Source organism: Mizuhopecten yessoensis, unplaced genomic scaffold, assembly GCF_002113885.1.
Source record: "Mizuhopecten yessoensis strain PY_sf001 unplaced genomic scaffold, ASM211388v2 scaffold6971, whole genome shotgun sequence".
In the NCBI taxonomy this organism is placed as follows: Eukaryota; Metazoa; Mollusca; class Bivalvia; order Pectinida; family Pectinidae; genus Mizuhopecten; species Mizuhopecten yessoensis.
This window is the reverse complement of record NW_018406816.1, coordinates 1,142,779-1,166,304: the sequence shown is the minus strand read 5'-3', so window position 1 is coordinate 1,166,304 and position 23,526 is coordinate 1,142,779. Positions and strand designations below refer to the sequence as shown.

The following is a 23,526-nucleotide window of genomic DNA, read 5'->3' as shown; positions in this document are numbered from 1 at the left end:
TTTTTACAATAAGATGTGTCTGTTCCCATTGTCCTCCGTCTTTGCTGTGATACACCATTGGTAACCATCAGGAACATCAACGGCTTCACAAACGTGCTTCCTTCGACTTTTGTAGGTTTGCTTTATTTAGCTTTCTTGAATACATTATAAAAAAGATATTTGATGAGGAACAATGTTCAGTTTTATTTATTTTCTAAAACAAAGAAGACTAGAATTTTGTTTTTGTGAACAAAAACATGTCTCCCCTTATTAGCCAACAGACAAACTTCGGTATAAAAAATTAATAAAGGGCCATATCTCTTTATATAGTGGGACATGGGACCCGAATTTAGAATACGACACTCCTAATTCCCAAGATACATTAAAACTAGAGCAAATTTGGTCAACGTAGGTGAAATAACATGGAAGTTATGGCGCGGACAAATTTTGATATTAAAAATAAACAAAGGGCCATTACTCTGTATATAGTGGGGCACAAAACCTGATTTTAGTGCGAGAGATTCCACCTTCCCAAGATACATAAATATGGTAAGTTTGGTCAACGTAGGTGAAATAACATGGAACTTATGCTCCGGACAAACTTTGGTATCAAAAATAAACAAAGGGCCATTACTCTAGATCTGTATATAGTGGGCCACAAAACCTGATTTTAATGCGAGATATTCCACCCTTCCCAAGATACATAAATATAGTAAGTTTGGTCAACGTAGGGGAAATAACATGGAACTTATGCTCCGGACAAACTTCGGTATTAAAAATAAACAAAGGGTCATAACTATGTATATAGTGAATCGCGAGACCTAATTTCAGTGCACTGCACACCTTCTGTAAATGATGCAGGTATACTTCAAGTTTGATCAAGATATCTTTAACGGTTTAAAATTTATGGGGGGGGGGGGGGGGGGGGGGGACAAGAATTTACTGAAAATTTTGCACTTTTTTGACCTTGAGGTGAAAGTCACTGTGACCTAATTCCAGTGCACTGCACATCTTCTGTGGGTGATGCATCCATATCTAAAGTTTCATCAAGAAATCTTTGACGGTTTAAAAGTTATTGCCCGGACAAGTTGCAATTAGAAGAACCGGAAGAAGAAGAACCAGTACTAATACAATATGTCTCCCTTCATTCGAAGGGGAGACATAATAATATTGAGATGTCAACAAACCGTAATTTGAGCTCAAAATCGACAACAATAGGGCAAAATAAGGACAAAGGACAGAGATTATTAAACCGTAAACGGAGAATAAGACCAGCCGTTCCGGAAGTAAAGTGTCTTCTGCTTCATACTCCCGCCATGTATATAATCCATACTTTGTATCGCTGTTCTTCACCCGACATATAACCATTATACATTGGTTGCCCCTCCATGTATCCAGGATAGCACTCTCTACACATCTGTTGAAAATACCATTACCCAATTTGAGATTTTTGACACTTGACCCCTGCGACCTTGAGATTCCATCGAGAACATTCAATAACAAACTTCATAACCCTCTTTTCAAACAATCTACAGGTCATGATTCTGAGCATTAGAAAGACATAATCTGAACGTTTTGACTCATTCGATCGATGCACCATTCAGATTAGATCAAGTTCGTTTTGAACTAAATAACTAGCCCTTCATATCGGAACGCTACAGACCAACCTCCACGAATTTATTCCTCAGGGTTCTTTAGAAGATGTCACACAAACACCTTTTTGCTATGTGAAGCTTACATTGGATTTACAAGTATATACTGTAAACTCTAACCATTCCTGTGTGAATTAATACTTACAAAAACACAAGTTTCTTTCATTTCTGTTTTATTGATTTTTGTTAATGTGTAGGTGACAAAGAATTACAAATAATGCATCCATCAACAGTAAAATGTGAAATTAACAACAAAAAAACAAGGCTTCGAAGTAATATTTGACAAGTCAGGAACATTTTATTCTTCCACATATTTTTTTTCAGAACAGACCAATCAATTTCACTTAATTATGATTGACAATATTCCATAATGTAATCTGTACTAGGAAATGATACTCAATCTGGTGTGCAGCTTACTTCAGTGTCACAAGGAAGAATCGGACAAAGACAAATGGGAAATATGTTGTTTTGTCAATGGCAACCATGCATGAGAACACTGCATTTGGGAAGCATGATGAAAATACCACAGCTCTTGATATTTCATTTATATAACAAGAACTCCTGTTAACTGTTAAATGTCTCATTTTGATGTTGATAACAATTAAGCTCGATAATGAAAGGAAAACTATATGCAGGAGGATTTTTCTTTCCACAGGCAAATCGTCAAGGCGACTCCATTTTGTGAACCCCAGTATTTCTGTGTCACATCAGTTCTTCCAGCGATAATCGAGCCATGGGATGAAGGTTTCCCCTCAGGGACTAGACTTGAAGATCAAAAGACTTCATTTATAGGCATTTGCTTTGTGTTTGGGGAGGAAGTTGAATTCTTCAGGCACTGGACCAAGTAACATCTCGCTGGAAAAGGAAAGAAAAAATTAGTCTTTATTCAGTATTAAGCCCATGCCTGGAAATAAGTTCACCCATATCTATTGCAGTTCAGTAGAAAATACAACAACTTTCATTTTACTGTCCTTTAACAAGTCTTTCTCCCTATCTTAAGTCAGACATTGTGTGCTGGCCACCTGGGCTTATTTGAAGGATAAATACGGTAATGATGTATATATCACCTTAGTCTCTATGACCAATGACTGACATTCTCCATTCTCGGTTTCATAAGTTTTAGGGTCAATTCGATCTTGAGACCAAAATTAATTGCAAGCTGATCACCCTAGTAACTATTTTGGAAAATGCATTTGGCTTTTATTGAACATATCAATAGATTTAGAAAGCTAAATACAAGGAACTAATAAGCGTACCTAATCTTGATCCAATCGCCGCAGTTGGAGCTTGACAGGAGTGTTTCTAGGTCGCTACGACCTACATAGAATGGCGGCCTCTCGTTGATTTTCTGTGGCACCTGATCCAACAAACCCACCGGTATGTACCTGTCGATGTACAGAGAATATTGTAAATCTTGCCACAAAAGCCGTTCATTTCTTTACATTTATTCAAATTCAGATAACTGGGTGCAAGGAAAATACAGCTGGGTGCCGTGCCCACTTATTGTGACCTAGGGAGGACACGGTCGGAGAGATGAATTCAAACTTTATGTTACGGTACCTGTATAAGAATGACAACCATTCGAGGAGAAACCTGCGTGTGTTTTCCACCCCTTGATGATCAGAACCCCAGTGCTCCAGCCCAAAGTTGACATAATTCTTGAGCATGTCAAATCTTTCGTTGGCCGAGATATCCCAGTGTCGTCTCTCCTTCATCTCCGTGAAAATCCACGGCTTGATCAGTGCTCCCCTGAAATAAAGACGGAATGCTTTCATTTGTGAATGATGTTTAAGGTTACTTACGTTAAATTCCAACTTTATCCCAGGAATATTCTACACCAGTTTTAGTTTAAATACCTTCTTAACTATTGTTTTTTTGCAGAGAAAAAAGGGATGTCAGATTCCAAAACATTTGTCTTTTTGCCCATGGTGATCTAAGAATCAAAATGTCCCTGATAATATTACATGCATCAAAGTTCAAAGCCACAATATCCACACCATTCAAAGTGAAGTGAGAACTGAGAAAGAATTCAATTGAAGGGAGATAAATCTGTTCTTGACAGTGTCCTCAAAATTGTCCTTTCTGAACACATAATGCAGATTATATTTCGCTCACATCTGATTTTGTATACTGAAGATTTCTAACTTTTTTTGCACATACTGTACATAAACTTACATTTCACTATGTATTGATGTCTAATGTTATATGCAAATGGTAGCTCAAACATATTTTATCAAAACAATAAATGGGATTAAGCACAAGCTCTCACAACATACTTGGTTGCCCTCTATTGAATTTACAATTGAATTCAAGATCTAAGCCACTATCACAAATTCAAGTGAAAGCCCCTATCACATGAAATATAATAATGAGCACAATAGACTACTGGTGTACACTCTTAACTCTGACTTTAATTCTTTATCACATCATCTGAAATGATTTTAATTTCTAAAGTCATATCAATTTTGTCTGAAACACTTCAAAGCTATGGTCAACCGTGAGGTCTGGATTATTATTTTGAAAGTGTTTGAACCTGGTGTGCTGATTTGAGCTATTAAGGTATCTGCATAAAAAGTAGAAAATTCATCATTCATGTCATTTTCCAGACACTATCAATCGACACATGTTCGATACAATGTTAATCCACTCTCTATCGATAGGCCAAACATCCCGGGTAGAGTGACCTATTATATTTACAATTTCGTTACCGTTGTACAGGTAAACAATACAAATCACTCATTCATAGCTTGATAAAGGGGGACCTGTCGGCCTTGAAACAGTATGGTGTATACCTATTTGAAATAGGTATCATCAAAGTTTTGCTTTTTACACAAACAATGTAAGATTGACCAAACTTTGCTCCTTTTCGTGAGACCGATTGAAATTCGTGAGAAATGTGTCTCACGCTGTGAGGAATTTATCTGAAGTAAATTTCGTGAGTCTCATGCTCAAATCGTTAGATATGGCATGTACTGGTATGTATTTCCAAGTTGATGAATCTTACTGAATAAACTGGATTATAATTTGAATCACTACCAACAGAAATGTTTGGGTTACCTGGCCACCATTCCTCCGCTAGCGCTGGTCTTGAGACAGGCATCAAGGTCTTCATATGATAACAGGTCCCCATTACCTGGGTGTTGAAATTGAAAATACGACAGGTTCATATCAAAAGGAAGAATTGACAGTTGTTGTGTCTAATATAACAGCTTGTTCTCTTAGGGAATAGACCAAGCTTCAGCATAACATTGAACAAATCACACGTTATACCAACATTGTGGATCTATATCAAGAAAAAGAAATCATTTCTGAATTTTGTGTTCAATATCTGTAATGTGTAATTTATGATATACGTTTAAAATCTATTTTGAAAAGAATTTGATTCCTTAAACTTAAATTGTCATCAAGGCTGACATGAAAGAAAGCTATTATTTCCATTTCTACACAAATGGATTTCTTGTTACTATGTTGTGGGATGATATGTTGAAATCAAATCAGTATTGAACTTTGAACTACCTAAGTTATTTTACTCCCGCAAAGTGTAGCATATGACATCAGACAAACTTGTATAAAATGCAATTAACATATGCTGAACCTCACAATGTTTTGGATTGTCAATATTTGCAAATGTATTTCCAAAAATTTAACCCTTAAGCAGCTATACAAGGAAAAAAAAATCCAAAAATTTAACCCTTAAGCAGGTATACCAGGAAAAAAAATAATCATATTTTTGGAAATATAGTTTGTATTAAAATTGTTATGCGTGCACAATTAAAGAAAAGCAGACCTTTATTCCAATTATAAGTACATGTACCTGAATTTTTTTTTAAAAATTACAACCAGCGTCCGAAGCTTTATGCCACGTTATGACTTTGCCTCAGTCAGTACTCAACTACTCATCGAGAAACATATGTATGAAAATATAAATCATCTGTCTTAACATAATTAATGTATGTATACATCACATTTCAACATACCAAATACAGGCATAGGGGCCCCTAACTTCGCACATTCATCAATGTAATCCCAGTCAGCCATTCTGGTGTAGCGCTGTTCCCTAGAACGCCCGTGGATCTGTGAATATGACAAAGTTTGGATTGTTAATATTTCCCAGTGAGTTTCTATTCCTACAGACATGTGTTTTTTTCCAGAAAAAAACAAAGATAGGGGTATTTCAGATTAGGAACAACGAATGTTTTATATAATACATTGCAATCCAAACCAATTCTTAGACTTTTCACAAATTTGGCAACTAAATGTTATACATGCAAGTACTATATACAAAATTTGGTTTGAATGTTGGATAACAAGAATATGTTATGTTGGACTCAAGCAAATCTCTGACATGCTTGACTGGGGATTCACAAATAGCTCTGACTGCGCCCATGTTGATTTGTCTGGTTTGTTTGTGTTTTACATCCTAGTAACAGCCATGGTCATTTAAGGACATGCAAGGTTTTTCGTGGTGGAGGAAAGCCGGAGTTCCCGGAGAAAAACCACCGACCTACGGCCAGTACCTGGTGCCTGCCCCACGTAGGTCTCGAACCCGCGACCTAGTGGTGGAGGGCTAGTGGTAGCAGAATGTCAGACGCCTTAATCACTTGGCCACCACGGCCCCATTTGATTTAATTTCAATTGTGTGTAACTACTGGTTATCTCCCATCACCATGGTAACTCTATAGAAATATATGTAATTGTTTGGCTACATTACAATGCCAATAGTGACCACAATAAACTGTCTATCCAGAATCAAGCGTAACCATGTCTAATGTTATCATGGTGACTGCCCGAATTCCAGTATAAACATCAGTTATTGTACACATGTATATACCAGTTTATTCTCATGGCAGTGTTATTTTCGCGCTTTTTGCGGAAACATTTATCTGCAAATTCAACAATGCACTAAAAATTTCCAGCTCAAAAAATTATTGTAAGATCTACATCAAGACTACCGACAAAGACCAGTGGTTTAACAGATCACAATAGTTTTGCTATTATAATTATACATTGAAACAGAGCAGAAAGCCTACACAGCTCACTTTTTCATTCCAATCAAATACACGTCTGCAATGCGACAAGACTATTTTAGGAAACTAGGATAGTTTTCTCACACATACCTGACAGATCAGCTGACAGTATAGATGTGTCATGTTAAAGTCACATTATAGCATAAGAAATGTGAAAATAACAGACATGACAGACAGATCTGTTTTCCGTGAAATGTACACTGCATGAACATCAGTTTCGTGACAAAAATAACAATGTGCCAATTCAAAGATTTATACAGTACCTACAGGTATCATGGCATCAAAAAAACAAATTGAGTTAAGTCATATTGATATCTACCGTGTCTAACCAGAATTAGACATTACCTACTGATACCTATGGTCACCATGGTGATTACTTGGAACAGGAAGGAGCCATATAATGCCTAGTTACCAAGGTAGTTATGCAAAGTTGGTTATAACATATGGATACCTACTGTTACCAGAGATGCCCCCCATCTCCTGAGTTTGGGAACAAGGTAATGAGCAATATTTTTGTTGTCAAATATTCCCGTCCTCAATTTCACTGTGAGAGGGACATCTAGCACCGACTTCATACTGCGAACGACCTGCTCAAACTTGTTACTCTTTCCCATCAGCGCACATCCCTCCCCCTGCAAATGTAGAAAGAAGAGTTAGCTCCCCTGCTAATTTTCAAACACATTTAAAAAGTTCTTCTGACAATAAAAAATGTTTCCGTTATCAATTTAACATAGTTCTACACAGAAATGTTTTTTATATATTATTGACGTATCCTGCAATCATAAAGTGAGAACAACATATCTTTAAAACTCTTTAAAGAAAGACACAAGATTCTCTTCCTTATGACTGGACAGGTAATTTAACTCATTCAAACCTGAAGACACATTTGAACTCTTCCAATTCAAAGGTTGGAATAGTTCATCATGAAATTTCAGATGTTAATGAGTTAAAACTTGCAGGCTTTGTACAATAAACTGATCATTGAGAATAAGATTGCAAAATAAGAACAACATGTTCCAAAGGATGAGAGGGCTAAAGGATAACCTTAAGTGAAAATTAGGCAATACATGTATTGACAATAGTAGACTGATCAAATAATCTTGACAGGATATAACATTGTGCTACCTTCTTGAAGACCAGGTCTATGGGACAGCCACAGTTGAGATCAACGAAGTCCACAGATAACTCGTCATTGATGAGCTGACAGCACCGTGTCAATGTGTCTGGGAAGGCACCACAGATCTGTCACAAACACAGACAATCGGATTAACTTTAAGAATTACAACACTAGTTTTTGAAATCTAGGAGTCTTTGTGTAAGAATAAAGACACCTTTATTTGCCATTCTCCAACAACATGACTCCCAGTAATGTTTGGCTGGTAAAAGCATGTTATATATTAAACCACTATTGCATTCTGATAAGGACATTTTGGCACCGACATGCAGATGGATGTCGCAAACTGGTTTGAATCTGGCTTCTAGGGCTTCATGGTAAATCTGTAAGTAATAGATTTGCGTTTTTACAGACATGAACATTGAAATTATGCCATTCAACCATTTATATTATAAAAAAAAAGTTATTGTTGACCTCAAACGAGATTCCTGAAACAGCCGAACACCAAAATGTGTGCTTTTAACAGTTGTCTCGTGATATTGAAGGTGGGAGAAAAGGCTTCAAAATGATGCTGATCCAACAGCATTTATGAACAAAGATTCTTAAGGTAATGCTTATAGATGAACTTGTAGTGGAAATTAAATATATGGAGATGGTTAAAAGCGAAACAAACATAAGTGACACTTTTTCCTGGTTTATATGAAATGTTGTTTCTTAGGTTTCATGAAATCAATACCGTTTTGGAAATTTTAGACTTGATTTGGGAAAACACAAGATAAACACACTAAAGTAGTATCGGTTTACGTAGATGTTGACAAACATCAACCAACCGCCTAATGTTTGACTGCACATTTTACCCTCATATAATAGCTAAATACAACTTACATAAAACTCTAAGACATTATACTAGTGTTTCTGGCCACTAAACAGTGGTTAGACCTATCATTGATTCACTTGGATGGTTTTTATCCTTGCATAAAGTTAATACAATCTATGATTTTATACAATCCATGGTAGACTTACCTGAACCCCAAACAAGTCTTCAGTTTCATGACGCTTCAGTAAGGCCCACTCCGACATCTGTCCCTGAAGGATGTTTGTGGCCAGAGCCATCTCACAACATGTGATGTCCACTCCCATCCCCTTACAGATCCGACGGAACGGCAAGTTACCAACCTGTCAATTCAATGTGTCATAGGCAAGTTACCAACCTGTCAATTCAATGTGTCAAAGGCAAGTTACCAACCTGGCAATTAAATGTGTCATAGACAAGTTACCAACCTGGTAATTCAACATATCAAAGGGGGAATTACCTTAATAATCACTTGTTCTTGGCGTATCTTTGTGATTTTACATTATGCTTGTTCATTTATTGGTGTTCCATCCCCAGCTGCTTTTCACTATTCATTTCTACCATAACTAACACACTTATACCATGTAAATTTGGCCACCATTTCACAATTTATCCACGCAAAAAAACCACCAAGGACTACAATCCTGCTACTTTTGCAAGGAATGAGAGTGGCTGTATTATCAAGGCTTTATTCATAGTCCACTGTATGGTGTACTTCATGGCTGATACTCCACACATGTATCTGGTATACATGTTCACTCAACACATGTATCTGGTATACATGAATTAAACAATCTAAACGTATTATATTATATACCAGTGTTGTTGTTTTTTTGAATCTAAAGGGCCGGTGCCTTTTTTTATTTGGAATTTTACTGCACGAACACAATGAATTGGGAATTTTACTGCACAAACACAATGAATTGGGAATTTTTACGACATGTAACGGATGTATGATATTAGGGAAATTTTGTTTGATCACGCTAAAATAACCTCATGTGTAAACAAAACTTGTTGCTTGAATTCAATGGAGATAAACTCTATTTTTCAAAAAATTTAACGTTATACAACAGTTTATAAGAAGCCATACTTTATTATTTTTACAAGCGATTGTGAAAATATTGGATCAGAATTGGGAAAACTTCACTTGGAGAAAGTAACTAAAGTCGGCACTAAAAATGGGGTTAAAAAATGCCTGTATACTTACAGTAGTCAATGGTGCCAAGTACAGCTTATTGGAAAAGTCAATCTGAAAAAACCAAGATTCATCATAGGAAAATAAACATCAAATTCACATGCAACTGTAACACTGAACCTGGTCGTATTCAATTTCTTCGTGACATATTCCAGGTGTGCAGAGAAGATATGTGTGTGCCGAGAGGAAAACTCTTTGATTTCATAAATGGAAGAAGTGTTTATGTTCCCATTTCTGTAGAAGTTTAACATCTCAATACTCCGACATAACAAATACTGATGTCAAACATTTTGTATTATTGCGAACATATACCTCATGCCAATGCTAATAATCTATTATTATTTATTTTTTTATTCTAAGCCAAGGCGTTAAAAAGTAAGATGTATTAACATCAACACAAAAAAGGTCATTAAAAAGTAGATTAACTCATTCACCCCTGAAGACACATTTGAACTCTTCCAATTCAAAGATTGGAATAGTTCATTATGACGTTTCAGGGGTGAATTAGTTAAACATGTTAAAGAAATGACATCCAACGAACGAAAACGTAACAGACAAACCTCAACTCGAAATGCTAAGAATTAATAAAGCTTAAAACCTTTACAAAACACCAATATTCACTCATGGACTCATTTGATTCAAACATTTGCATAATTATGTTTAATATGCTAGTAAAATATGTGAAATGCATTTGAATGGGTCAAGTGACAGATATTTTTCTTACCAATTTTTTCTCCTGTGGCCTTAGTCGAATGCCTTCAGCATCTGACAAGCATACAGATGCATCTGACTGTTTTGTACTACCAACATCGGACATCTCTGTATCTGAAGATGTTAAAACAGACGAACAATTGTCAGTTTTGCTGCTGGTGTCAACGGAAGAAGAATCACAAGTTTCCGTTTTGACTGTTTCTCCATCGTTTCCCGAGTTTGTCAGCCTTTGTCCTTCTTTGTGAAATTTTTCCGAGTCTACTCTTGTTCTTACTTCAGTTTGTATTTGGGCAGTGTTTCTGTTTGCTTTTTCAAAGTCATATTTCTTCTTCCATAGTTTATGTTGTAGCTCCTTATAAAGGGCGTTCTTTACTACTTTTCTACTCTGCATTTCTTTATACAAATCCTCATTTATAATATTCTCAAACTCTTCCGAGATATGACTTTTTCCGTAACGACAGGATATTCCGTATTGACATTTTCCAAATTTTTCAAAATTGATACAAACTGGTCCCAAGTCTGTCGGTTTTTCGGCCATAAATTTCTTGATGTCGTGGCTGAATTTGCAGCTCTCTCCAAACCGACATTCCTGAGCATGAAGCACAGCTGGACACATCTTCTTGGAGTTATGCAGCTTTGTATTAACTGGTCGCTTCTTATTTCTTCCCTTCAGCCTCATACGTTTACTTGGAGGAGGGCCCTCTTCTCGATCCCTGGAGGCCCCATTTTCTGTCTCCCCTGGATTGACCGTAGAAAAATCAAACATGACTTTGAAAGAATATATACAACCTAATTAGGTTAAATATCTCCTTTCCAATGAGTTTTTTTTAATTAGAAATGTGAAAATTGTATTATTTGAGCTGTAATTCTCTAAACTATCAAAATTTAATTAGATATATAATTTGGGACATGTACACTGCCAGTGTAAACGTTAATCAGTAGCAAACCTAAGTCAAAGTAAAACAATGGTAAATTTGGGCGAAAATAGCAGAAATTTCATATTCTGTAACAAAGGGATATCTACTGACCGGTACCCTGTTGTGAAACATGCAGTCTGGAACTGCATACCAGCTTTTTGCCAATTTGTTTTGTACAACTCTCAGATTTTGGGTGTATACCGGAAGTAAACATGCCCCCCCCCCCCCCCCCCCCATCACGTATTGCACATCTAAAATCCGGGGAGAAAAGGTATCTCATAAACAATCAATTCCCCAAACAAAATCAGTCAAAACTGACTGTGTACCAGGGAGACTTTTGTTACTACCAATTATCGTAGCCCACACAAACACTGGCAAAGTTGTTTACATCTGATCATGCTCGGATTTAATGTCCTACAGTATTGTGGTGAACAAGATATCTTTTAGCATTTACCTTCATTACCGTCTTTGCTTGCTTCTAGTTTTTCCTTCGATTTGTTTGACAGAAACTCCTCAGAAATCTTGATCCTGTGGTCCAGTAATATAAATCTATAGAAAAAAAGAGTAAAATAATAATCATTACACATTTTTAAAAATGCACATGTGTCTGTTTTAGCATTCAATTGTTAAACTATGAGCCGATGCCTGCTACATCATTAATTCAAACTGTAAAGTGAGGCAACTAATGCACTGCTTTCTATTTGGCTTGGTTTAAATCTAAAATTTAAATATTCTACAAACTTACAACCAAGTTTCAAACATTTTCAACACAGTATTTTAAACAAGAGGCCCAGAGGGCCTGTATCGCTCACCTGAATATGTTTAAAATAATTGGTATGAAGTAAAGATATAGCACTCCATGGTAGGTGCTGTAAGTACATATGAAATTTCAGAAAAATCCATCCAGTACTTGAGATATAACAAATTTCAAACAGATCCCCATCCCTATGCCCCTAGGGGGGTCATACTCACCGTATGTATAAAAATTGAGTCCCCTTGGCCAAAGGATGCTCCAGACTAAATAAGGATAAAATCTCTTAATCACGATGGTCGAAGAAGGATTTTAAAGGTTTTACCTCTATTTCCCCTATTCGGCCCCGGCCCGCTGCCCCCAGGGAGGCCACACCCACCATTTATACAAAATTGAGTCCCCTTGGCCTAAGGATGCTCCAGACCAAATTTAGTCAAAATCTACTTGGCCGTTCAGGACTAGTAGCGTTTTAAAGGAAAAGTTGACAGACAGACGACGGACGGACACTGCGGTATGGCATAAGCTCACCATAGTCCTTCGGACCAGGTGAGCTAACAATACACAATATTCAATAACAATCACAAAATTCAACAAGAGGCCCAAAGGGCCTGTATCGCCCACCTGTTTCTTTTGTTACATGCAACTGACATATAGGTAACTTAAGACCAAATTTGGTAACTAGAACACAAGACATTTTAACTTTGACTCCCGACTTGCACTTAAAGTTGACCTTTGGCCTCATTACTGTAATAAAGAAAACAATTCACACAGCTGGTCTACATAACATACCCAAGTATCGTGCCTCTAGTCCAAATGGTTCTTAGGATATTGTTGTTTGAAGTTTTTAACATAATTGACACCAGTGAATTTGGAAGTAGGTCAAGGTCATAAATTTATAACACTTCATCCCAGGTACCTACTGGCCAAATATCATGACCCTGAGCCTTATGGAAATTGAAAAGAAGATTGTTAAAGCCTTTGACTCATGTTGACCTTTGACCCCAACTTGCACTTAAAGTTGACCTTTGACATCATTACTGTAATTGAGAAACAGATTTGCACTGATGGTCTACATAACATACCAAAGTATCATGACACTAATCCAAATGGTTCTTAGGATATTGTTCTTCGAAGTTTTTCACATATTTGATTTGACCACTGTGACCTTGAAAGTAGGTCAAGGTCATTTTAATGAGGAAACTTTATAGCACTCCATCCCAGATACCTACTGGCCAAATATCATGACCCTAGGTCCTACAGTTCTTCAGAAGAAGTTGACAGACGGACTACGGACGATGGACGCCGGACGCCGCAGTATGGCATAAGCTAAAAATGCAGATGAATATTACCAATTGCCTTGACAAGAGCCCTATTTCATCAAATAATCCAAAATCATCCATGCTGTTGGACTAGCTCAAAATTTTATGATCTTACGACATTAACAAGTACGGTTAAACCTGAGTATCTGTAAAGTTACCAACAGTTGGATTTTGTCTATATATCTTGGACCTACTTTCAGTTCTCCTTGCAATCATATTAAGATAAAATTTGATAAAAAAAATATACACCCAAAAGTTTGATTTTCTGTTTTGTTTGAAGCATATTAGCAGAATAGAATTTTATTTCCTTATATAATCCTTTTATATGAAACAAAAAAAAACAATAGGAAAGCCTAGATGATTTTAATTTTCCGAACATAGCAATTCCAAGCAAAACCAAAAAAAAATAATCTAAGTCTACAAATCTTTCGTATGTCTCCTAGCTTTTTTCTGTAATGTTCTATTTGAATTGTAAAATGTTCACTGCACCCCAACTCATAGTAACTTATCAAGAATAAATATTTATTCCAATTCTGAAGGCCGTAGAGGTGAAGATTTGGTCTTTAAAAAGTGAAATCTTAATTACTTGATTGACCAATGCAAACTCAAATCTGTTCAATCTAAATAGGATCTTTACAACATACATGTGATTATTATGAAACAAATACTGACAAAACATAACTTCCATTGAAAGAATAGTAAACAGTTTTCCATGAAAATTAATGAAGTTGTATTTTATTGAAATGTTTAGGTCTAGCATATTTTTATTTCAGGCAAGTGCTTTATAAAAACTGTTTTTGAAAATGTCTCTATTGTCCTGCACATTGCATTTATGTCATGAAAAATGATTTAATAGAAAGATATTTGAGATGGTCATTAATTGGCATGGTTGATATACATAAAATTTCTTACTCTGGTTTGATTTGCGCAATGCCTGGTTTATCAAGGATCTGCCTGGCTAAAGCATCTCTTTCTGCTGGGGTTCTCTTCTCTTCCTTCACATTCCCACCCTCAGCAGCCGTACCACTCTGCTCCGCTGTGGACATCGTTAAGGTGCTGCTGCAGCCTTCTGAGATGAAAGAATTGAAGTGAAATAGCTATTTATATAGGACTACACACATATTAAAATGCAATCAATGTTAGTATGCATATATAATGTGTCAGCTTTTTCATTTGCATGATGCAACCTAATGAAATATATATATATATATATATATATATGTGGCAATCATACTGGTAGATTGTTTAAGCTTCATTGAATATGACACAATATGCATGGTTCAGACCATCATCATCATTACATGTATTTGCACTTAAAAGTCGATTATGGTAATTGGATTTTATAACTGTACATCTACATCGTACGTCGACGCATTCACACTTGACTATTACGTGACGAATAGTTAAAACTTCACCAATTATAAACCATGAACAGAAGCAGCGATGCTAGCTTACTCATGAAAATATTTTATAGACAAAATAAGGGATAAGCTAAAAGGGCACATGGATGTAGATGGCATTTGTTATTTTAATATTATAAAAGAGGAAATAACATCCTGCACAGCTCCACATATATATATATTATTAGAAGGCAATCTTATTTTCTAATGATACGTAAAACACAACTCCATCTTATACTGTCAAATAATATAACATCTTATTTTGATGAAATAATATAAAATAATCATATTTGACCAATTAGTACAACTTATTCTATTCATATATATATTATTACAAGAAATTATACCATTTTATATTGTCAAATTCCTAGGAGCTTTTGTTGTCTAAGTAATTAAGATCTTTACTAGAGGACCCCATGGAAATAAGCTGCCACCTAGCTTTCATGGGATATCCTAGGTTAAAGCTTAGTCATCATGCAGATACATTGTATTGCTAGTGCTCCAAAATTTGTGATATTAACATTGATGTGATAATCTAAATACTGTGATTATTATGCAATTGAAATCTGTGATCATATGTGATGTTTGTACCTGTATCATGCTTTTACCGAATAAATATTATACTTATTATGGATGCAGATGGTCAGAGTGGCAGAGCGATCAATTTTTTAGAGCAGACATTACCTCTCGATCGTGACACAATGCTTAGGGATCTGGAGTTTGTGACATCGGATTACAAAGGAGGATACTCGGGACATTTCAGTGGTGAAATAAATTGAATGTTAACAACAAATATAACATGTACAAGGTTTGCTTGGATCCCCATAGAATCTTGTCATAAATCCTGCACTCAGTGCCAGACTTATCGATATTTCCTATTTTCACAATTTAAATAGCATCTAACCTGATACATCTATTTCTCGACAAAGAATTAACGTCGATGTTCTTACTCGTTGGGAATGACACTAGTTATTTCCAAACAGAACCTCAGAAAATCAGCAAAGTGAATCTCCTGCAACTTTTCCAACGTGGTTTGCAATCCAGGTGCCGTAAAGTAGTCACTTCCGGTTGGATATTAATTACATTTATTTATTTATTTGTAGCACTGTACACTGTGTGGCTAATGTATACCAAATATGTTTGCAAGTGTTAATTGAAATCAGTTAAGCCTATATCTATTTCTGCAATTTTGATAATAATATTTTGCGACTTTACAATATCCATTTTTGTGTATAGGTTATCTCCCTTTGACAGTTTGATAATATTGAAGTTATCGGCTTCAAGTCAAATTCTATTCCATGTCTACGGTATAAAAAAGTGCTTAGACATATCGTTCATTTGGATCAAACTCAGACCCAGCTGGTCAATTTTGAAGGTTGGTATTTTTTGTGTGCGTGAAAGCACAATATAGATATTAATCAATAAGTCTGGTGGCACCAATAAATAATGACGCGACATGAAAATTAAAGACGTGCCTCCATGTGTGTTGTGAATGCGTGCTTGCGTTTATGTGTGCAGGATGCAAGGTATGTTGGTATATTTGCCTCCTTGACGCCGACTTTTATATAGTGCTACCTCACTGAAATACCATTCCGAAGGCACTCAGCACAGTATTCCGCCAAGGCACATTATACTGACAAAGTATAAAACCCATTGCCTCCCTCACTTTGGCGAACGTTCAATATTAAAGGCAAACGTTAGAAGTAGAAAGAAATATAAAGATCCCATCTATTACAATTGGTGTAGAAGATTTATTTTGGTCGGATTTGTGTCCCCAATTAGAGGGCACAAAACTTAAGCAAACCCCAAATTCTACAGGGGGTTCCCACACGGGTCGCCTCTTACTATGACGATACACTATTCTCGAACCCCGACCTGCAACCTCTTCCAAATATGTTAAATCAACTTATATGTACGTATATTATATATTGATGTATATATTGTATTCTTCAGAACGACAGAACCTTATTCGACCGAAAACTTTTAAAGAATTAATATTTCTTTCCTACCATGACTGATATGACTACACATTATTCAAAAGGGTTTATTTTGATTTTGATTTTATTCCCGAAGAAAGGTTCAAACAACTCATATAGAAGACCCCCTATGAGTTTCCGTCTATGAAGACTCGCCCATGCTGAATCTGGCGCGCAGGGCTGAGCAAACCGTGCTAACGCAGCTCCGGGAGGAGGGGATAAACCCTTATGAGGGATCAGGATGCGTGGCTTTCACTGTCGACGTGAATGTGGAGATTCCAGGAATGTCAACCTCAAATGACGGCTCTTAATTACCAAGTACCCGGAGTATCAGAATACTCACGGGGTTCTAATTGCACAAAAGCAGTTCTGGTAAGACCGCCAACCCTACACCCCGCCAGGGATCACTACACATCCCTGCCCCCGCTCACCACCAGAGATATTCTCAACAAAATAACCCCCGAGAGAATAGAATCAAACGCGGAATTCATAAAGAACGAGGTACTAAGACGGAAAGAGAAAATGGCACAGAATGGAACTAGCTGCAGCTAAACGAGAAGCAAGAGAGAAAGACAAGCGTTGAACGAGTGGAAGAGAAGGTGATAAAAATTGCATCACAAAAGATGTCAAAACAAGTACGGTCAAGGTTATCGACCTTATAGAGAGAGCTAGGATCAACAGGGAATTAAAAGCAGAAGAAAACAGAAGAAGCATCGAGGCGAAATTAGCCAGAGTTTCAAGGACGGAAAACACAAGCAGGGTATCAATGGACGAAAAGTTAGAACGGGCTAAACAAAATAGAGAGAAAGGATAAGCAGAAAAGAGGGAGAAATTGGAAAAGAAGGAGAAAAAATTGTGTAGATGAAAAGGAGTCGCAGAGTTACATGTAATATACCAGTAACATCCCTACCGAACATGGAAGTGTATACGTAGATGATGATGATTTAATTGATGATGATATATTAATGAGTATGACTCTCTCTCTCTCTCTCTCTCTCTCTCTCTCTCTCTCTCTCTCTCTCTCTCTCTCTCTCTCTCTCTCTCTCTCTCTCTCTCTCTCTCTCTCTCTCTCTCTCTCTCTCTCTCTCTCTCTCTCTCTCTCTCTCTCTCTCTCTCTCTCTCTCTCTCTCTCTCTCTCTCTCTCTCTCTCTCTCTCTCTCTCTCTCTCTCTCTCTCTCTCTCTCTCTCTCTCTCTCTCTCTCTCTCTCTCTCTCTCTCTCTCTCTCTCTCTCTCTCTCTCTCTCTCTCTCTCTCTCTCTCTCTCTCTCTCTCTCTCTCTCTCTCTCTCTCTCTCTCTCTCTCTCTCTCTCTCTCTCTCTCTCTCTCTCTCTCTCTCTCTCTCTCTCTCTCTCTCTCTCTCTCTCTCTCTCTCTCTCTCTCTCTCTCTCTCTCTCTCTCTCTCTCTCTCTCTCTCTCTCTCTCTCTCTCTCTCTCTCTCTCTCTCTCTCTCTCTCTCTCTCTCTCTCTCTCTCTCTCTCTCTCTCTCTCTCTCTCTCTCTCTCTCTCTCTCTCTCTCTCTCTCTCTCTCTCTCTCTCTCGCTCTCGCTCTCTCTCTCGCTCTTGTTTGTTAAGTGTAGTAGTTGGATGAGGATTTTTGTTTGTGTATGCTAGTGTGTGTTTGTGTCATACGTGTGCTTTCGTATGAATGGTGGAAGTTTGTAGTACGGAAAGTAATTGCTGAGCGTAATTGTCGTATCATTTATTTATGTGTTAGATCAACTCGTAGCCAGTGGCAGTTTGTAATTCTCGCAAAAGAAATAAAGAATTATATAAAAATCTTTGACAAAACAGAATTAAAATCAGATAAAAACTCGTCTATCTGTAAAATCATCAGCAGGACCGGGTACGAAAATTTAAAAGATACAAGAGTGAGAAAGTAAAAAATGAAATGGAAAAAGATTATGTATACATGCCGTAAAAGAGTCACGTCAGTTAATTAATCGGAACAAATTTTACAAAACAGACTGATGTCATTTATATAGTTTAAAAAAGCCTCAAAATCTAGATCAGTGAAAACGGTTTAAATGTCCGGAAAAGTATTTATCTGTAATGTTTCTAAAATCTTAACATTCTATTTGAAATAATAATAGGCCTAGGGAGTCCCATGCAAAAGTGTGTCGATCGTGGAATCGAACCCCGGCCGCCTTAGTGAACGGCGAGTGTGTTATCCACTCTCCATGCTGCCACTCTCCATACTGTTTGTACATTGTTGGTATTGTATTGTATTGTATTGTATTTTTTTGTATTGTATTGTATTGTATTGTCTGTAGATATTGTAAATATATCTCACTTTTGAAATCGATGGGTCAAAAGACTCAAGATAATAAAGAACTCGAACTTGAACTGCACCACCCGTCCCCCTTAAGGATCCATATCCCGCTGCACTGCCGTTTTCCCTATTTACAGTAACGTCCGATTAACTTCCGATAAAAGTCCCGCAAGGTAAACTGTTCTTTTAAAAGTGATTTATCAAAGCTATAGTCACAAAGTTTAATTTTGTTTGACAGTGGTACATGTACGGGGATCTTATTTATCTACTATGACAAGTTTAAAGAAAGCTACGATCGTTACTGAATGGAGATTGCATTGAACCAAAGAGGAGACGTTCAAATAACGAACATGGCTGTGTCAGTGGTCCGGGTGCAATCCTGAAAGAAGAGAAGGACGAAATTAAACCGGTAAATATTACATCAGTAGAGGTCTGATACACCAGTAGAAGTCTGATACACCAGTAGAGGTCTGATACACCAGTAGAGGTCTGATTCACCAGTAGAGGGCTGATACACCAGTAGAAGTCTGATACACCCGTAGAAGTCTGATACACCAGTAGAAGTCTGGTACATCAGTTAAAAGTGTGATACACCAGTAGTGGTCTGATACACCAGTAGAGGTCTGATACAGCAGTAGAGGTCTGATACACCAGTAGAAGTCTGGTACATCAGTTAAAAGTGTGATACACCAGTAGTTGTCTGATACACCAGTAGAGGTCTGATACACCAGTAGAGGTCTGATTCACCAGTAGAGGGCTGATACACCAGTAGAAGTCTGATACACCCGTAGAAGTCTGATACTCCAGTAGAGGTCTGATACACCAGTATAAGTCTGATACACCAGGTAGAAGTCTGATACACCAGGTAGAAGTCTGATACACCAGTAGAAGTCTGATACACCAGTAGAAGTCTGATACACCAGTAGAGGTCTGATACACCAGTAGAAGTCTGATACACCAGTAGAAGTCTGATACACCAGTAGAGGTCTGATACACCAGTAGAAGTCTGATACACCAGTAGAGGTCTGATACACCAGTAGAGGTCTGATACACCAGTAGAAGTCTGATACACCAGGTAGAAGTCTAATTCACCAGTAGAAGTCTGATACACCAGTAGAAGTCTGATACACCAGTAGAAGTCTGATACACCAGTAGAGGTCTGATACACCAGTAGAGGTCTGATACACCAGTAGAAGTCTGGTACACCAGTTAAAAGTGTGATACACCAGTAGTGGTCTGATACACCAGTAGAGGTCTGAACACCAGTAGAAGTCTGATACACCAGGTAAAAGTCTGATGCACCAGGTAGAAGTCTGATACACCAGTAGAGGTCTGATACACCAGTAGAAGTCTGATACACCAGTAGAGGTCTGATACACCAGTAGAGGTCTGATACACCAGTAGAAGTCTAATACACCAATAGCAGTCTGATACACCAGTAGAGGTCTGATGCTCCAGTAGAGGTCTGATACACCAGTAGAAGTCTGGTACACCAGTTAAAAGTGTGATACACCAGTAGTGGTCTGATACACCAGTAGATGTCTGATACACCAGTAGAGGTCTGATACACCAGTAGGAGTCTGATACACCAGGTAGAAGTCTGATACACCAGTAGAGGTCTGATACAGCAGTAGAAGTCTGATGCACCAGTAGAGGTCTGATACACCAGTAGAAGTCTGGTACATCAGTTAAAAGTGTGATACACCAGTAGTGGTCTGATACACCAGTAGAGGTCTGAACACCAGTAGAAGTCTGATACACAAGGTACAAGTCTGATACACCAGGTTAAAGTCTGATACACCAGTAGAAGTCTGATACACCAGTAGAGGTCTGATACACCAGTAGAAGTCTGATACACCAGGTAGAAGTCTGATACACCAGTAGAGGTCTGATACACCAGTAGAAGTCTGATACACCAGTAGAAGTCTGATACACCAGTAGAAGTCTGATACACCAGTAGAGTTCTGATACACCAGTAGAATTCTGATACACCAGTAGAAGTCGGAAACAGAACACAGACGATGGCGTCACTAGAATTAAATATACCACTCAGGGTGTAATATATATGCTATGCACTTTACAAGATTTCTTTAACACATTTTAAACACAGGGACCTGAGACTTTGTTACAGCTATATTTGGACCTTAACTAAGGTGTTCGGAGTAATTTGACATGAATTACTCCGAACAACTTAGTTTAGGTCAAAACATAGCTGTAACAAATTCTCAGAACATGAATTACTCCGAACACTTTAGTTTAGGTCCAAATATAGCTGTAACAAATTACCAGGTCCCTGTGATTTTAAATGCATTCCCGAGACTTCAGAAAGATGGGGTTGCGGTGGCCAAGTGATTAAGGCGTCTGACATTCTGCTTCCACTAGCCCCTCACTGGGTCGCGGGTTCGAGGCCTACGTTGGGCATTCGCAAGGCACTGTTCGTAAATCGGTGGGTTTTCTCCGGGACCTCAGGCTTTCCTCCAACACCAAAAACTGGCACGTCCTTACATGTCCATAGCTGTTAATAGGACGTAAAACACAAACATACCAAAATACCAAAGATCAGACAAGTCAAGAAGTAGTTATAAGAATGCCCTAAATGATATTTCGCGTCGATGTCAGGATTTAAATATATTTTAATCCTTTTAACAGGGCAATATAAGACAATATCTTTAATGAGAATGAGTCTTTTCTTCATTCATATTGGTAGTTCAATAGTTCAATGCGGTGATACCGATTAAACCTCCAGTCCTGGTTGCATGAAATAATTGAGAAAGCCCCAAATGTTTTTATTCGCATCGGTGTCCAGATTTAGCTTTATATAAATCGAGTAAATTGAATTCAAATCAGAAAATGTGTTTTATAGACCATGATAGTACAAAAATAGCTCACAGCAGTTATATGTGTACTTTTGCAGCTAGCGCTAATTATACAATGTAAGATAGATAAGGAAAATAGAATCTTATTTTGGAAAATCGTCTTAACATCGGTTGACATTTATTTGCGTACTTGTAGAACGTATGTCAAATATACATGTACCTGTGAAATACAACACCTATATACATTTCGTACCTGTTACCTCCACATATACAGGTAAATAAGACATTTAACTAGGACACGTCGCTCAGTGGAACGCGATCGTATAGAATTTGCTAGAGATTGCTACCCGATAATATGTATAAATGCATAGTCAGTTAATAGAAAACCTGTTTGTGACATATGACTGGCGTCTTTAATGCAGATATGTATGTGAACAACTGTCAATCAATTCTTCCCCCAGTGTAATCTTAGACCAGGTATTACGTAGTTGACATAGGACGTCACGAGGACAACAGGTACGATTCCAGGGTCACCTCCACTTACCATAGTACATTCTTGGCATATTTTGTTATTTCGTCGGTACTGTATATATTCCAGGAGTATAGAGAACGTAACCTCTGGAATGCGCTGCAAGCTCCTCTCCCAACAACAAGATCCCTAGGCCACATATACATGTTTATCAGGACAATCTCCTGGGCTACAGAGATTGTTAGAGTAAGCCCTGGGATGTCGGGGATGTAAGCTCCTCTCCCAACAAAAAGACCCCTCATATACATGTATAACAGGACAATCTCCTGAGGTACAGAGATTGTAAGAGTTAGCCCGGGGATGTCGGGGATGTAAGCTCCTCTCCCAACAAAAAGACCCCTCATATACATGTATAACAGGACAATCTCCTGAGGTACAGAGATTGTAAGAGTTAGCCCGGGGATGTCGAGATGCGAGCTCCTTTCCCAACCAGATCCCTCATATACATGTATATCAGGACAATCTCCTGGGGCACAGAGATTGTTAGTGTAAGCCCTGGAATGTCGGCGATGTGAGCTCCTCTCCCAACAACAAGACCCCTTGTATACATGTATATCAGAACAATTTCTTGGGCTATAGAGAAACTAAGAGTAACTCCTGGAGTGTCGAGGATATTATAAAATCATATCTATTTTGTTTCATGAATGTCCCTTAAAGTTTGGTTTTCTCGTCAGAAATGAGTTATCAAAGTTATAGTCATGGCGGAAAATTAAGTTTACAAAACATGTTTTGGTGAGTCATGTGGGGATCCTTGTCGGATCGTGTCGCGTTCCTCTGTTCCTCGTACTCTCTACTTCGGGCACGTTACATCCCACACTAGCCCATTTTCTGTCTTTAATGCCATTGCTGATGATCCAGTATTTTTGAGGAGAATATAACATTTGATGAAGCACATACGACAAATTTTCATTTCTTGTTCTGCCTTTCGGGAAAGAACTAAGCAATCTACCTTATGTATACGTAAAAGGATAACTAAACTAAGTTTTGTCCGCGAAACGAATATTGACATTTAATTCCT

The 23,526-nt window shown here is 37.6% G+C and overlaps 1 protein-coding gene across 3 annotated transcripts; it reads right to left on the bottom strand.

Annotated features, from left to right (window-relative positions):
* Positions 1 to 1,904: 1,904 nt before the first annotated feature.
* On the bottom strand, positions 1,905 to 15,968 carry LOC110452916 (tRNA-dihydrouridine(47) synthase [NAD(P)(+)]-like). 3 transcript variants are annotated; one of them, XM_021501673.1, is made up of 13 exons: positions 15,823 to 15,968; positions 14,431 to 14,587; positions 11,903 to 11,997; positions 10,545 to 11,269; positions 9,833 to 9,874; positions 8,796 to 8,948; positions 7,784 to 7,900; positions 7,114 to 7,290; positions 5,609 to 5,705; positions 4,689 to 4,764; positions 3,192 to 3,380; positions 2,888 to 3,016; positions 1,905 to 2,486 (listed from the first exon to the last, which is right to left on the bottom strand). In XM_021501673.1, the coding sequence occupies exons 2-13, from the start codon at positions 14,562 to 14,564 to the stop codon at positions 2,414 to 2,416; spliced, it is 2,007 nt and encodes a 668-aa protein (XP_021357348.1). In that variant the 5' UTR covers positions 14,565 to 14,587; positions 15,823 to 15,968; the 3' UTR covers positions 1,905 to 2,413. The 3 variants fall into 3 exon arrangements, with proteins under 3 accessions (XP_021357348.1, XP_021357346.1, XP_021357347.1); XM_021501671.1 differs by having other exon boundaries at positions 15,869 to 15,968; XM_021501672.1 differs by having other exon boundaries at positions 14,431 to 14,584; positions 15,869 to 15,968.
* Positions 15,969 to 23,526: the final 7,558 nt, after the last annotated feature.